This window comes from Nelusetta ayraudi, unplaced genomic scaffold (assembly GCF_046127955.1).
Source record: "Nelusetta ayraudi isolate G7.1 ecotype Tasmania unplaced genomic scaffold, CSIRO-AGI_Nayr_v1 ptg000094l, whole genome shotgun sequence".
NCBI lineage: Eukaryota > Metazoa > Chordata > Actinopteri > Tetraodontiformes > Monacanthidae > Nelusetta > Nelusetta ayraudi.
The window spans coordinates 2,182,365-2,198,881 of record NW_027466144.1 but is presented as its reverse complement, the minus strand read 5'-3'; the positions used below and the strand labels follow the sequence as shown (position 1 = coordinate 2,198,881).

General features: G+C 48.5%; 2 protein-coding genes across 7 annotated transcripts in view; one reads left to right on the top strand and one right to left on the bottom strand.

Moving 5' to 3' along the window:
* Window positions 1–13,349, top strand: part of asap1b (ArfGAP with SH3 domain, ankyrin repeat and PH domain 1b) — a 42,331-nt gene extending 28,982 nt beyond the window's left edge. Inside the window, exons 15-28 of one of the 6 annotated variants that reach the window (XM_076047650.1) lie at window positions 1,839–1,972; window positions 2,369–2,460; window positions 2,599–2,785; window positions 4,011–4,096; window positions 5,563–5,678; window positions 5,779–5,846; window positions 6,749–6,856; window positions 7,024–7,255; window positions 9,037–9,198; window positions 10,112–10,190; window positions 10,276–10,337; window positions 10,824–11,374; window positions 11,621–11,743; window positions 11,838–13,349. In XM_076047650.1, coding sequence (XP_075903765.1) covers window positions 1,839–1,972; window positions 2,369–2,460; window positions 2,599–2,785; window positions 4,011–4,096; window positions 5,563–5,678; window positions 5,779–5,846; window positions 6,749–6,856; window positions 7,024–7,255; window positions 9,037–9,198; window positions 10,112–10,190; window positions 10,276–10,337; window positions 10,824–11,374; window positions 11,621–11,743; window positions 11,838–11,912 — 2,075 coding nt within the window. In that variant the 3' untranslated portion in view covers window positions 11,913–13,349. Of the gene's footprint in view, window positions 1–1,838; window positions 1,973–2,368; window positions 2,461–2,598; window positions 2,786–4,010; window positions 4,097–5,562; window positions 5,679–5,778; window positions 5,847–6,748; window positions 6,857–7,023; window positions 7,256–8,235; window positions 8,305–9,036; window positions 9,199–10,111; window positions 10,191–10,272; window positions 10,338–10,823; window positions 11,375–11,620; window positions 11,744–11,837 lie in introns of all 6 variants that reach the window. The other 5 variants (XM_076047652.1, XM_076047651.1, XM_076047649.1 and 2 more) reach the window with 5 other exon arrangements.
* Window positions 13,350–13,789: 440 nt separating this feature from the next.
* eef1a1l3 (eukaryotic translation elongation factor 1 alpha 1, like 3) lies at window positions 13,790–16,179 on the bottom strand. Its single transcript, XM_076047658.1, has 7 exons — window positions 15,699–16,179; window positions 15,441–15,620; window positions 15,071–15,367; window positions 14,852–15,002; window positions 14,402–14,658; window positions 14,083–14,317; window positions 13,790–13,987 (listed from the first exon to the last, which is right to left on the bottom strand). Exons 1-7 carry the CDS (start codon window positions 15,840–15,842, stop codon window positions 13,884–13,886), a joined length of 1,368 nt encoding a protein of 455 aa, XP_075903773.1. The 5' UTR covers window positions 15,843–16,179; the 3' UTR covers window positions 13,790–13,883.
* Between the last annotated feature and the right edge of the window lie 338 nt (window positions 16,180–16,517).

The window sequence follows — 16,517 nt, the reverse complement described above, 5'->3', positions numbered from 1 at the left end:
GCTCCCACCAGATGATGGAGGGAGGGCAGCAGCGCCGGGCGTCTCGCTTTAATATTCTCCCAGGATCTCCCTCTCTAAGGCGCAGATTTGAAGCTTTGGCATTAAGCAGCTATGGAGGTCAGCGTGCAGCGACTCATCATGCTCTACATGCCCCCTGTGACCTATCGCCAGCATCTGGCCCCCTTTGCACACTGACAATGCCTCTGTGTGCCCGCCTCCTGCCTGCCTGCATATGAGTCATGGGCGTCGGGCCGGCCTCAGATGCTTCCCACCGGCGCCTGCCTGCCTGCGTGCCTGCCTGGTGTTTCACTCATCAGTTCAGACAGAAGAGCATCCCCAGCCTCACAGCCAGCACACGCACACATCCGGGCAATTCTTCCAACCCTCTGTGGCTTGAATCTCCCGCAGTGAGGGGATGATGATGACGCTGGACAATTTAAAGCGTGCAACATTGCGGCACTCCCGCCTTGCACGCTCTGCAGGTTATGCAATCAGCTCTGCTTTTTTTGTTGCTTTTTTTTTTATTACACCCCCCCCCCCCCCGCCCCTGCGATGTGATGTGAGTGCACTGACAGTCCTCCAGTGGTCTCACGTGTCTCCTGTTGACTCGTACATGAAGTCAGGGGGTGACTTTTTTTTAAAAAAACAAAAAAACAGTGGTTTAATGTCGATTGACCTCCTTCTGTTTTGGTAAAAATTTAAATAATGCCAGAAATTGCTATGTGTGCAAACAGAAATGTGAATTGAATCAAATTAAATTCAGTAAAATGAATTATAAATGTGTAATTTTTTTAGAAGTCTTTGGCTGCAACACATTAGACTTTCTCCTGTAGTTCAGTGACTTTCATCTAAAGACAACAACTAAACATCTGCGTTATAAATTTTAGCAGCAGGGTGATTCATTTTTCATGTTTACAATTCATGCATTTCATTACGCAGTGTCTCGTGAATTCGTAGTTTGCAGAAGAACGTGCAAGAATTCACCTTGCAGCATCAAAGCGCTCTGCCTCTGATCCGTCCTGCTCTGTTTAAATCTGTTGTGGTGCATTTCTGCACGGCTCTGCGCCGACAAAGAATCCGCTCCTGCCAGAGGGCCCGTCTCCTTTTGTGTGCGCCGTTAAAGTGGTTATATAAGCCCAAAGACAGTCGCTGCACATTCATAAAGGGGGCTTTATGCCTGACAATGTATGGAGGGCCAAACGGCGTTCCTGCCTGGCCAGAGTAATAGCCGCCGCCGCCAGGGCTCACAGTTCCCCCACAGTCATGCAGGAATAAATCAAACATAGAGAAAGCAATTTCTCAGCCGACTGCGTTCTCCAGGGACCCCTGTGTGTGTGTGTGTGTGTGTGTGTGTGTGTGTGTGTGTGTGTGTGTGTGTGTGTGTGTGTGTGTGTGTGTGTGTGTGTGTGTGTGTGTGTGACGCAGCTGCGTGATACTCGAGGCCAATGTGTATTTTTTGTTGTTGTTGTTTTATGAGTGGAAATTCTATTTTCCATAAGTGTTTTGCCAGTTGTCTGTATGTTCTCAACCTGTTTCCTGAATTGCCAAGTGTTCCTCTATGTGCTGCTGCTGCGCTGTTTCGCTCAACTCCTGCCAAAAACCGCCTGGAACGGGAAGTGAAAACATTTTGTCCACCACGAAAAGCTTTCAGAGTTGTTTTTGTTTTTTTTCAAGCGTAGTTGTAGTTGTAGTTCCACTTTACAACTTAGCAGCTTCTCTCCATCCTGGTTCTCTTGTGGAATCCTGGCTTCTCGCCTTTCTTCATCCTCCTCCTCTGCTTTTTGTCTCTTGAACCTTGTCAAGACTTCAGAGTTAAAAACAGTATTTTGTCTTTGCAGACCCCAAGTGGCTCTCCACCAACCTGGGCATCCTGACCTGCATCGAGTGCTCCGGCATCCACCGGGAGATGGGCGTCCACATCTCCCGCATCCAGTCCATGGAGCTGGACAAGCTGGGCACCTCCGAACTCTTGGTGAGTCCGATAGACGCCGCGACACGCGACTAGCTGCATTTCCTTCAGCCCTAGAATTGCGCAAAACCTGAATATCACAATAAAAAACTGGTCATGGACACAGTTAAACTTGGAAAAACCTCTCAAATATGGCAAAAAGGTTTTGACGCTCTCTTGAGGTGCTTTTTCAGACGTATAAAGTGTCATGGAAACACTTTTTTTTCCGCATTTACACCAAAGCTGTGCTCTCGAGAATTACGACAATAATTACGGCCCATGCGCTTCACACCATTCAATGGAAACGCCTGCAAATCGCAGTTGTCGTAATTTTAGAAATATCGCTTTTATTTTGCAAAAACCTGTCATGGAAACGTGTCAATTTCATTCACGCGTTTCTCCCCCTCACTTCCTGCTCAGCTGGCCAAGAACGTCGGGAACAGCAGCTTCAACGAGATCATGGAGGGGAACCTCACCACCCCGTCACCCAAGCCCACTCCATCCAGTGACATGTGAGTACTGTCGGACCCTCTGAATGCTTCTAACATCCAGGCCGCTCGCTGACGCTCTCCTCTTCCACCTCCACCTCCGCTTCCTCCTCCTCTTCCTCTTCCTCTTGTGCTTCCTCCTCCTCCTCCTCCGCCCGGCAGGACGGTGAGGAAAGAGTTCATCAACGCCAAGTACGTCGACCACAAGTACGCCAGGAAGACGTGCACGTCGGCCGCCGCCAAGATGATCGAGCTGTTCGAGGCAGTCCAGTCCAGGGACCTGCTGGCCCTCATCCAGGTCTACGCCGAGGGGGTGGAGCTAATGGAGCCGCTCCCAGAGGTGGGGCAGGTGAGTGCCTCATTTTCTGTTGACGCACAAAAAAAATACCTTGTGGATTATTCAGGTCCTTGCTCGCCGTCCGCCGCTGCTTAATGACATTTTCCATTACTCGATGCATTATTGATGGATTAACGATGAAATGATTTGCATATTACCAGTGAGTGAGTCACTTGTAGTGGCACCTCTGACTGTCAGCACTCACTTTGAAGAGGAAGGGGCTTCAATGCAGGAATTCCAATGGTCCAAATGGACCAAGTGAATCTCCATCAGTCGGCATTTGAACGACAGTTTTGGTCGAGTGTGAGTTCATTTGTTCCAGTGGGGCTCATATATTAAGGTTCTTCCTAGATGGGAGACGTCACATCTCATTCTGATCCCGTATTTACCCGCCATGACATCTGCAGCCGCCGTAATCCCCTGCTTTGCCACTCAGCCTCCTCCTCCCTTTGTTTCCTCAGCCTTTATCATCGTTATTATTATTATTTTTTTTTTTTCCCCCTCCATCACTTTAGGCAATGAAAGTTAGATAAACGTTGCCGGGGTGAAGACGCCGCACGGTAAACAACATGTGTGATCAGACTTAATCTGACATAAATGGGTCGAGGCGAACACGCTGGGTTCTCTAATAAAAAATTAAGTGTACATCGGCGTCGCAGCAGCAGGATAAAAGGAGGATGTGCGATGGTGAGAGCTGCTGCTGCTGCTGCTGCTGCTGCTGCTGCTGCTGCTGCTGCTGCTGCTGCTGCTGCTGCTGCTGCTGTCTGCTGCTGTCTGCGCTCGCAAGCCTGACTCACCAATATCTGATTTACTGCTGTCACTACATCAGCACATTAACAAACACTCCAGCCACCCACCCCACCCCACCGACTGCATGACCCTAAAGACGCCAGCTGCACAGCCATATCCATAATTCCCATTAATTAAATGCTAGGTTTTTCCAGAGCGGCCCGATCAGCTCGTGCACACAGAACAGCCGAAACCGCGCTGGCGGCGGTGGTGGAGGAGAGAGAGAGAGAGAGAAACACAGAAACCCCGGCACCGAGCTTGCTGAAATATTATTTTAAGAGGCCATTTTGTTTACGGAGGCTTGTTTAAAACGCTGCAAGAGGAGGCGGCGGCGGTGGCGGCGGCGGCAGTGGCGGCAGTGCAGAAGGCCGAGAATACAGAATGGATGCTGCCGGAGACGCTCTCATCATCACCACCGCCTTGTGCTGTGTTTGACGGCCCCCTGCAGGAAACCGGAGAGACTGCGCTGCACTACTCGGTGCGGACGGCTGACCAGACCTCGCTGCACCTGGTGGACTTCCTCGTGCAGAACAGGTGAATACTGGGAAATATGCCACTGTTAAAATGCATTTTGTTTTTATTTGAGGAGGACAATGCACGTTCATGCATCCATGAATTGCGGCACTCCCCTGTGCTTTATGTATTGTGTTCCCGTTTTGTTCCACAGCACTTTCTTGTCTCTCCATCTATTATGCACTGTATTCTTGCTTTGTTGCAAAGCACTTTTGGGTACCTTTCAGGCCACTGTAAAGGGCTGTATAAATAAATTTGATTTGATTTGATTTTAGCCAGAGGCTAATTTTCAACCGCAGTCCTCCAGCCTGATGTTTAAAACCATGAAAAACACACAAAAAGGACGCAAGGGTCGTAGTGTATAAAAACAGGGACACAGGAGACATAGAATTAGAGTAAAATACAGCAAATCCATGTGTGCAGCAGGAACCGGCAGACAATGACACTAAATAGGAGACAGTCAATGCAGTACTACTGAAACAACAGGCAGTGTGTGGGTCAACAGGCTTTTGTTGTTGTTTCATTTTACTGAAGGTGGACCAGCGATTGTGGGAGCAAACCTTTTTCTAACCCCACCCCCCCCTCCCCCCACCCCAACCGTCTCCCATTCCCAAAAATATCTGCGAGACTGTCTGACCGTGTCTGTCGTCTGGCTCCTTCTACCAAGCAGCGGAGGGGAAAAAAAAAAAAGAAAAGCAGAGGAGCGCCGAGCCCGCTCGCGTTCCCACAAGGCAGAGAGAAATGGGTCAAGCACTTTTTCTCCGCTGCCTTAATTTATTCCTCTGTTCAATTGTTTACCCACCGCTGCTCCTGCCGCACGGAGGCTCCGCGGCATGCGTCTCATTAGCCGGATGCGGCGCTCGCGCGGTGTCACACTCAGCCCCTCGTTATATATCTATAACATTTCATATATATGTATGAATCCAGACATTTATTTAAGTATTTATCTATTCTTATTCGTCCTGCCGTCTACGACAGCGTTTCTCAACCTTTTTTGAGCCATAACACATTTTTTACATTGAAAAAAATCCCATAATAATGACAATCTAGATTCTTAATTCATTTATACTCAGTCAGTGTGAAACCTGGGGAGCCCGTTTAAATGCACATAAAGCTGATGTCCTGGGAGGAAAACACGCGTACATGCGTTTTGAAGCACAGTCACTCACACACAATGGAATATATATATATTTTTTTGAGACCAATTCAGTGAATTCAGACAAAAAGGAAAGTCCAGAGTGCTCAGAAGGCTCATCCAAAACATGTGGCAAAGGTTCTCCATGGTGGGGAAACAAAGATATCAAAAAGAAAAATCCATGGCACTCTTCTTTCAATATAAAAAGCCTTAATTTTAAATCGAAGCACTGGTCTGAGAGATCCAAGAGCAGCTGTGTCCCTGCTGTAAAGATGTTACATGAAGCTCTTAATGCCTTTATGTCGCCTTAATAACATCAACGTGTCCCTCTTATTTCCCTCCTCCCACCCAGCGGTAACCTGGACAAGCAGACCGAGTGGGGGAACACGGCCCTGCATTACTGCTGCATGTACGAGAAGCCCGAGTGCCTCAAGTTACTGCTGAGGGGCAAACCAGCCACCGATATCAGTGAGCGGCCGCCAGTTCACGCTTTTTTCTTCTTTTTTTTTTTCCCTCCCTCTGCAACCGACCGGCTGACCGTCCTTTTTTTCCCACTTCCCCCTCTCAGCCAATCAGCACGGAGAGACGGCGCTGGACGTTGCCAGGCGACTGAGGAACACACAGTGCGAGGAGGCAGTAAGTGCACCCAGTGCCAAGACGGCAGGTTTTTTTTACATTTTTTTTTTTTAAGAAAGATTGTTTGCAGCCAGATGGACCGAACCGCTCAGCCAACTAGCGGCTAACGCTGCTCAAACACGAGACCGACTCGGAGGATTGCTGGATTCTTAAAATATGCAACAGTGCAAAGCGTGATGACAGTCTAGAAGATTTGTCTGAGAGAGAGAGAGAGCGAGAGAAAGAGAGAGAGAGGGAGAGTCAAGTGGAAATAATTGTTAATGTGTTGTTATTAACGCTTCCATGGATGCACACACACTAAAGAGAGTTTCAAGAGCAGCAGGGGGAAAAAAAAAACTTGCACTTAAAAGAATCTGCAAGTTTTGTTTGGTGGCCGATTTATTTTCTCTGAAGTCTGAATTTGAGGAGCAAAAAACAGAAAAATCAAGGCACTCTTCTTGAATCATAACAAGCCTTTCTTTAGATGCCTATCTCATGGAGAAAATTTAAAACCCACTCGTTTCGGCGTCAAGCCTTCATCAGGGTGCAACACTCAGCACAAAGATTCTTCCTAAATATGATGATTGCCATCACCTGGGTAGGTGGGAGGAGAAAGGAAACAGGATTGAACAGATCATGACCAGTGGGTGGCTCCACCAGCTGTGAAACCATTAAAAACAATTAAATACAGAAATAAAATGTCTGTGTCTTTAATAATAATTTTTTTTTTTTAAAACGGTGACAAAAAAGGACTGAAATCAATGTCTTCATTCAAGCCTGGATAGATAGATGCTCAAATGTAACTCAAAACACCTCAAATGTTTTTTTTTCTAGGCCTTCAACCATAAGTATGAACCATAAGTCCTGAATTTGAGTAATTTGAAGCTTTGTTTAGTGATTTGTGTGTGTGTGTGTCTTGTCAGCTGGTCCAAGCCGCTGAGGGGAAGTTCAACCCTCACATCCATGTGGAGTACGAGTGGAGCCTCAGACTGGAGGAGATGGACGAGAGCGACGACGACCTTGACGATAAGGTATGGAGTGGGGTCGGAGGTCACGGTGGGGGGGGGTGGATTTAGTGGTCAAACCATCAGCTTGAATTGGCCCGGCAAAAAAGGATAAACCCGACAGTTTCCATCGATGAACCGTGACCTCACTCGACCTTTATTTGCCCTTTGCCCGCCCCCGCCGCCCCCTGCAGCCCAGCCCCATCAAGAAGGACCGCTCGCCGAGGCCCCAGAGCTTCTGCCACTCGTCCAGCCTCTCCCCCCACGACAAGCTCTCCCTGCCGGGCTTCATCAGCCAGCGGGACAAGCAGCAGCGCCTCTCCTACAGCGCCTTCACCAACCAGATGTACAGCGCCTCCACCGACCTCTCCTCCTCCTCGCCCGTGGCCGACGGGCCGCCGCTGCCGCCCCGCAACCAGGGCAAAGGTCAGACTCACCTGCTCCGACAGCTCTGTCGTTTCAGCCTTTGGTGGAGCAATTTCAGGAATTGTCGCGACTGCTAGCTCTGAGTTTTGACGTCCGGATGTGATGATGAAGCAGCCTGAGTTTTGGTTTTATGCAGGATTAGATGCAGAAGAATCATCTGCTGTGTCATGATCATGTGCGCACACACACACACACACACACACACACACACACACACACACACACACATGCACACATACATGTGTTTTGACAAGCTGCATTGGAATGCACCGTGTGGACAGATGAGACGCTGGGATGCCACAGTGTCATTAAGGCTGCTTGTAGAGTCAACCTGCAGCATCGGAGGCTAATAAGAAGTGCTGCGCGCCTCATTTATTAGCCTCGACACGATAAACACACACACAGCGGCGCAGTGTGGGCGTGCTGCCTCTGCACTCTTTGTAATTAACAATAACACTCCTTGGCCCTGCGAGGGGACTGCAGACCGGTCTCGGGGTCTCGGGGTCTCGCTTATGCTGCAAAAAGCCTCCATCCCGACGCGCCACATCGCACCGCAGCACCCTGGCTCTTATTTGTCTCAGAATTGCACCTGGAATCAAGCGGGATTTGTTTCAAATTTGATTCCTGGAAGAGTCTTGAGTGGCGCTAGGATCCACGCAAACTCTCTCGCTGCTCTCTCTCGCCTCCAAGGTGCCGGCTTTTGCGCCGCTTTTCCTTCTCTTTGGTTATTTTCCATTGTTTCCTTCTTTAAATGGTTTATTTCCTTATGTTTCCTTTGCTCGCCACTGACAAGATGTTCATCTTGTTGCCTTTCTTTGATTCTTTGAAGGTGTGGGAACGTCTCTCTCTCTCTCTCTCTCTCTCTCTCTCTCTCTCTCTCTCTATGAAGACTTGACATGCTGCCGTTCTCTCTCTCTCTCTCCCACACTCCTCATCTCGCTCTCTTTTCTTTCTCTTGTTTTGTTTCTCTATTCTTTCAGCTCCACACTTGGCATTCCTCGGCTCTCATTCGCACTACGCCACACTGGCTGGCACTCGACCATACATCAGTGAATATCCTGTTTTTTTATGTTTACCCCCCTCCTCCCCCCTCCCTCCTCAGCTATATGCCTCATATACAGTTACCCCTCAGTTTGGTTTTGGTTTCTTTTTTTTACCTTTGCAGCTCGGACTTACAGGGTGGTGGTGTGTCTTGTTTAACTCTGAAGCCACTGCAGGCCTCATATATTACCTTGCCTGCAATCCTGCATATACATGCAGCCACCCTGGAGCTGTAAACTCTTCACCCCAGCTGATTCCTCCCTGGCTGAGCTCTCTGTTAGCTGCTTCTACTTTCTCTAATATACCCGCTGCTTCGCCGGCGAGCGAGCGAGTGAGTGAGTGAGTGAGTGAGTGAGCGAACGAGTGAGCGAGCCAACGCTTAGCAGCCTCAGTCAACACAAACAGGCACATCTACAAACACAATATCTGAGTAGATAGAGTTGGGAGAGATTTTTCTTTTGCTTTTTTGATCAATGTGTGTGTTTCCCGCCGTGGATGTTTTCTGTCTGTGTATTTGTTCAGGCAGGATTTTGTTTTATCTGTGTCTCCTCCTCCTCCTCCTCTTAGTGTTATTCCTGACAGGAACAAACACCTCCTCTCAGCTCCTCCTCCTCTCTCCATCTCTCACTGCCTCCTCCTCCTCCTACTCCTCCTCTGAGGGTTTTTGCAGGATGACTTTTCTCATCGTGGCCTCACACCTTTTTTTGTTGTTGTTGTTGTTGAATGTATCGTCTCTCCAGCTCCTCCCCCATCTGGCCCTCCCTCTGCACTCACCCCAGGAGGCAGCTCCACCCTGTCCAAGAAGAGGCCTCCGCCCCCACCTCCTGGACACAAACGCACCCTGTCTGACCCTCCCAGCCCGCTCTCTCACAGTCCGCACAGTAAAGGGGGCTTAACTGGGGGTGAGACTCAGTCACTCAGCCGTCAAAGACCCCAAAAAAACCCAAATGTTTTGTGATGTGTCCCCATATTGTGGGGTCCACGACTTTAATCTAGAAAAGCATTTTCTGGAAATTCTCCGGCCTCGACGTCGTCCACCCGATGAGCATGAACTTAACATTAAAACTGCAGGACCTGATGGTTAAATATCGAATCAGGACGAGGTTACTGAGACAGTTGAATCGGAACTTTTGCTCAAGACAGTGAGAATTTTTTTTTTTCTCTTCTTTTCCTTTTTTATTTATTTTTTTCTCTTTTTTTCTGTCCACCTGACGAACTTGAAGTTAAAATGAAAACTGTAGGACCTGACGGCTAAACGTCAAATCAGGTCAAGGTTGCGGAGATGATTGAATCAAAAATCTATACTTACATTTCCATCTTTTATATGCAGTTTAAAGGCATGTTGAATCATTTCTTATTTATCTATTCATCACGTCTCTAACGGAGCGACCGTCTCGAGGAGCTTTTACTCGCACTCACGGAGGTCTTCACTAATCACGCGCGCCTCCAGCCACCGCACCTGCCGTCTCTTGTCACTCGTACGTCTTGGTGGGAATGATCGTGCCGCTCCTCCGCCGTTTATCGTTTTGTCTTCTGTGGGTTTTTTTCCCCTGTGCGTCACCTTGTCGCTCACGCAGCCGCACCCGCCAGTAGCTTCAGCAGGCGACACTTCCACTGCACGAGCTCAGTTTCACGCGTGTGTGTGTGTGGAAAGCTCAGCCAGAGGACTCTCGCCTCCCTCACGTTGTTTTGATTTGAACCATGACATGCATGTTGATTTACTTCCACATTGATATGAACACAAACTGCCCCCCACCTGCCCGCCGACTCGGTGCTCAATAATCTGCCTGTCGCGCGTTAATGTCAATTTTCCAGGAAGTGACTCCACGCCGCCGCCTATCACCAAGATGTCTCCGGTTTCCAACAAGTTTGAAGGCATTCCTCAGCAGCAGAGGTACCAAACTGGGACTTTCAGGGCAAAGCGGTGCAGAAGGTTCAGAGTGTCTCACGCTGAGCTTGAACTCTCTTTTTCACAGCAGCACTTCGAGCAACACAAAGTCGACCCTCGGCCCGAGGGTTCTTCCCAAACTACCTCAGAAAGGTACGCGCTCTGCCTGCTTCCTTTTTATTTCAAAGATTCCACAAACTAATCCTAACCCCAACCAGCAAGGATCCGAATGGATGTGTACATGCACGCCATTCGGAATAATGATCGGCATAAACCACCTCTCTCTTTCAGAATGAAATTTCTTTCCGAATGCATCGGATCAGAATCTTCCGATTGTCGTGTTTACATGGAGTATTTTTAATCTGATTGGCGCTTTATTCTGATTATCTGTGTCCATGTAAACAACATAGCTACTTACACGTTAGTGGGATGAAAATAGAACTGAGGTCCTGGTGTAAACCGAAATAAATTAAAATGTGTAAAACAAGAAAAATGCTATTAAAAAGATAAAAAAGTAAGTATTGACACAAGTAAGTGTATGTAAAGGTATGTATAAACAATATGAGCAATCTAAAGTCTGAACAGTGTAAGGATAAAGAAAAAGGATAAAATAACCAACTCTGCCTTGTGTCTCCCTAGTGGCATTGCGGAAAATCGACACCATACACCACCCGTCTATGGACAAGCCCAGCCAGCCTCCCGAGGTCTTCCAGAAGTCGCCCCCGGCCACGGACCCTCCGCCGAAGACCCCCGTGTCGGAGCGACCCCTGCTGGGCGACCTGCCGCCCAAGCCGCAGCCGTCGGAACTCCCCCCCAAACCCGGAGAACTCCCGCCCAAGCCGCAGCTCTCCGACCTCCCTCCCAAGCCTCAGCTGGGGGACCTGCCGCCCAAACCGCAGCTCAAAGACCTGCCGCCCAAACCTCAGCTGGCGGACATCCCGCCCAAGCCGGGCTCGGCCGACTCCGCCCCCAGGCCGCATCCTGCCGAGGTGCAGCGGCCTCAGACGCAGCCGCCGCCGCCGCCGCCCCCTCAGACTCAGCCGCAGCCTCAGCCGCAGCCCGTAGACTCGCCGTCGCCCAATCAGCAGGCTAACGTAGGGACCCCCTCCCTGCCTGCTGCTGAGGACACCAATGGGACCCCGGCTGGGATGGCAGAGACGCCGGTGCCCCTCCCTCGGAAGATCAATACGGTCAGTTACTGTTTTTCAACCACTGTGCCGCGACACACTGGTACAGCGTGAAAAATGACATAACATTCCATTGTGGAGTGACTTTGCTTTAAAATGATTGTGAGCCCGTTTTTCACCCTCACCCCTAGTGCATTATTTGCTATTGAGTCCAGCGAAAATGTCCAGATAACTCTCTGTGACCTTCAGACAATGAAGTCTGTCAGCCTAAAATAAGAGGAGAGTGTTTGTGCTGCTCTCTGTGTCCAGGGCAAGAGCAAAGCCCGCCGGGTGAAGACCATCTACGACTGCCAGGCTGACAACGACGACGAACTGACCTTTGTGGAGGGAGAGGTGATCATAGTCACAGGAGAAGAGGACCAGGAGTGGTGGGTAAGTACCTGGGACCCTGAACGCTGCACTGCTGAGTCATCCTCCTCTCCTCTCCTCTCCTCTCCTCACACTCTCTCTCTCCCCCAACCTCCAGATCGGACACATTGAAGGAGAACCTGAAAGGAAAGGGGTCTTCCCCATGTCTTTCGTGCACATCCTGAGTGACTGACAGCCGGAAACACTTGCACTACGCCTCTCGACGCACTGAGAGGCCCCTCCTGTAAATAGCTGCCGTCATTCACCCCTTGTCACATGACAAGCGTCCTAAAGGTCAAAGAAAAACCAGAACCAGAACAAGAAGAACAAAGAAGAAGAAGAAACCCCAGGAGACTGGTCTAAGCCGTGGATATCTGCTCCACGCTGTACAAAGAATGTGTGTATTCTTCCTTTACCAGTATTATCTTAACCCTATAGCACGGCTGCGACGAAAGCCACTCTCAAAACAAGAAAAAACAAAAACAAACCCTTAGCACTTACCTGAAGTCTATGTTCATGCTGTTGCTGTGTATATACGTATGTAAATATATATATTTGTGTGTGAGTGTACATACATGTTTTATTGTACAAAACATGTACCTTTCTCTTGCGCTCTCTGCCTGTCGGAGCCTGAAGCAACTGGGGCGGTGGGGGAGAGGACGGCGGCGCTCCAGTTTTACCCGTGTTATTAATTTCCCGCCGGCCTTCGAGTAACTATCGGCCTGCATTTGTGGAAAAAGGACAAAAATGCTAAGAAATGGAATGTGAAATAGGTCACGTCACTATTTGTCTTGCATCCCTGTTTACCACCGCGATTGACTGAAGGGGCCAAGCGTCTCTTCCTCCTCTTTACGACGATGAGAGAGAGAAAAAAAAAAAAAAAAAAAGAGTAAAGAAATCCCATTAAGTGTACTCCTTGTTCTTGCTTGCTTTGTGTGTACATGTATTATGGTTGTTTTACAGTATAGAAAAACCTGCTGCTACTGTGTGGTGGAATATCAAAGCCTGTGGTTCACTGTAGGTCACTAATTTTGCTCCTCCTTGTTACACTTTGTTCACCGTCTGTGCGTTTCCCGTGTGTGAGCTCGACGACGCGGTGGCGGCCGCCGCGCGCTCTCGTTGACTATTCCCCGTGCATGGTGTAACAATGACTGGAATTGAGTGGAGTGCTGCAATTCAAGGACGCTCACCTCAGGGTTTGAAGAGCCACTAAAATCAAAGCAGGACCACGCAGAGGGTATTCCTGTATTTAAAAGCCACTATTTGAATACCAAGTACAGGAAACTCAAGGACATCTTAGCAATAACTTGATTTTCCGACAGGCTAGGTGTTTGACATTAACCTGTGCTCACGATTTATTGTCTTGTAAAAACATCATGAGCTTGAATTTTTTTGTTTGGTCAATTTTGTTTGTTTTTTTAGGTTGGACTCATGTAATATCATTCCATGTTACTGGATCAGTACATTTCCAGGTTTGCCTGTGAGCCAGAGACGTATTTTAGAAGTGGACTTTGTAAACGGCTGGACAGCCAATGTATTTTCACCTAGTCCTCACTGACTTGCAGTTCCTCCCAATGTTAAGGGACAAATCCCATCAACCCATTGTATCATTAAAAGTGCTGTACTTCAACCCAACAGTCTCCTCATTTTGTGGGCCGGTGTCATCGGCATCTCTTGGAACTCAATTTCTGAGCTGCAATTTCAACTATAGTCAAGCAGCTTAATGCCATAACCACTGCATCTTATTTTGGCAGTGTGGCTGCAAGGTCTGAATGCCAACGTGTAGATTCTGCACAAACCATTTGTCAATGCATCCACTGCAATTAAAAAAAAAAAATGAAATGCATCCGGCAATTTTGTGGTTACCCTTCTTGAAAGAGAATTTAGACCAGGTTCTGTCCCTTTGAAAACATTCAGAGCCAATATGCCAATTGAAAAACAAAACAGCAGTGACAAAAGTTCTTTTCAACAGACTTATTTATTTTCTTCAAGTCACATTTCAACCAAAGACTTGTCCATTCCATTCAGCCTCTTTTAGACTAAAAAAAAAAACCAGGACTCTTTACTTCAACGTAAATACTTTGTGTGAACACAAATTGCATTTTTACAAAATAAAAGCCTTCTAGTCATACCAGTATTCTGGTAAACAAAAAAATATATATACTCATTTGCACACTTGGGCTTTAAGTTTTGGCCCGTGTTCTTTTTTCACTGACTTGATGACACCAACAGCCACCGTCTGCTTCAAGTCTCTTGCAGCAAAGCGTCCTAGAAGAGAGAGCGTGGGGGAAAAAACAAACAAAGCTCAGCACGCTTGAAATCAAATCTGTGCATTGTGACAAAAAGCCAATTGGAAGACTCACCAAGAGGCGGGTAGGTGAAGAAGCTCTCCACACACATGGGCTTGATGGGGACCAGCGTGACTGTGGCAGCGTCTCCAGACAGCAGCACCTGCGGCTGGTCCTCCAGCTTCTGGCCTGTGCGACGGTGAAGCTTCTCCTTCAGCTCGGCAAAGCGACAAGTCACGTGAGTGGTGTGGCAGTCCAGGACTGGAGAGTAGCCTGCTCTGATCTTCCCTGGATGGTTCAGGATGATCACCTGGAAAACAGGTTGGAGAAAATGCACATCAACTCAGAGGGGGGAAAAAAAAAAAAAGTTTCAGTTTGGCTGCGCTGAACAGACCTGAGCTTCAAAGCTGCTGACGTCCGAAGGCGGATCTTGCTGAGCGTTGCCGGCCACGTCGCCCCGCCGCAGGTTCTTCACCGCCACGTTCTTAATGTTGAAGCCCACATTGTGTCCCGGCAGGGCCGTCTCCAGGCCCTGGTGGTGCATCTCAATGGACTTGACCTCGGCCGTGAGTTTGGCCGGCGAGAACATCAGGGTCATGCCGGGTTTTAGGATGCCGCTTTCAATCTTGCCCACCGGCACGGTTCCTACGCCTAACAAGTGGAGGAAAGGGAAAAAAAAAAAGTCAAAAGTCTGGAGGTCATTAGTCTGTCAGGCTTTTGCACCAGCGCATGTTTGAGTGTGCAGCAGCACACTTGAACCTCATTTTGTAATCATGCCAGTTTAGTTCAAGTTACAAGTGAACAAGCGCAGATCCAGATCAGCTTCAGGGTGATTTTTCCTAACCTCCAATTTTGTAGACGTCCTGCAGAGGTAACCGCAGAGGCTTGTTGACTGTGCGCACTGGTGGCTGAATGGAGTCCAACACCTCAAGCAGAGTCCGGCCACTTGCATTCCCTTCTCTTCGCGTGGTCTTCCAGCCTTGGAACCAGGGCATCTGCAACACATTCTCAGTTTTATACACAGTGACTTTTGTGGTTACATTTTTTCAAGTTTTGATCTTACCCTCTGCGTCGCAGTAATCATGTTCTCTCCAGTCCAGCCGGAGATGGGGACAAAGGGCACGGTCGCAGGGTCGTATCCGATCTTTTTGAGGAAGCCGCTCACGCCTCGCGTCACCTCGTCAAAACGTTTCTGGCTGTAAGGCGGCTCCGTTAGGTCCATCTTGTTGACACAGACGATGATCTGCTTCACACCCAGGGTGTAGGCCAGCAGTGCGTGCTCTCTGGTCTGGCCGCTTCGCGACACGCCGGCCTCGTACTCCCCTTTGGCTGCGGAGACCACCAGGAGGGCAACATCTGCCTAGAGATCAAAGCGAGAAGGTGAGAAACAGGAGTGCGTGCAACTAGAGGTGTGATTCTTGCAGGCTGCTCACCTGTGACGTCCCAGTAATCATATTTTTAATGAAGTCCCGATGGCCAGGAGCATCAATGACGGTCATGGTGTATTTTTGAGTGTTGAATTTCAACAGGGAAATGTCGATGGTGATCCCTCGCTCCCGCTCAGCCTTCAACTTGTCCAGCACCCAGGCAAACTTGAAGGAACTCTTCCCCATCTGTGGAAGCAGAAGCAGGTGGAAGTGTCTGCACAGGTCCAGGACTCTGGGGAATTATAGGAGTGCAGTCCTGCTCACCTGCGCTGCAGTTTTCTCAAACTTCTCCAGCCTCCTCTGGTCAATCCCGCCACATTTGTAGACAAGGTGGCCGGTGGTGGTGGACTTCCCGCTGTCAACGTGGCCAATAATGACCACGTTAATGTGAGTCTTCTCCTTTGCCATGGTCGAAAGTCAGGGGCTTTTTTTTTTTTTGCTGGGTAGAGGTGCAAATTTCAGGCTTGCTGGGAAATAGCAGTGTTGTATGGGGTGGGTTTTTCTAGCAATTGAATCTAACCTGCACCCACGCAGTGACTTTATAAGCTCCACTTAGTCATAAGGACCACATTGATGACAGGTGCGTCGGGAATTTGTCTCTAATCAGTGACAGATGTTGAAGGAGAGGTAACGTTGAAAGAATACTTGACAGCTTTGAGCAGAACAAAAATATGCCTAGATGTTTAACAGATGCTTGCAAATCTCATGTGGTAAAACATATTTATAATTGCTTCAGAATGAACTCTGAAACCCCATAGTCCACTTATAGTGAGGTCAAAATACATTCAGGTGCACGTTAACCTCTTCCTGGCATGCAGGAAGTTCATTAAAACCAAAGCTCCTTCAGTTGGTCTGGGTTTAAATGTGAGTGGAGGTAATGAAACACCTGTGAAATGAGGACCTCATTAGATCGTGTCTCTCATGGCTTTGCAGTTTTCTGTGACAACGAAAAACGCACAAGGGCAAAAACGTGGGAATGATATGGAATTTGCATGGCCGTTTACTTTGAACGTTTCTTAATCCAATTATACTTTAAAGACATCAAGCAGGAACGCGAAATCTGTTTTCTGTTTTATACTGCAA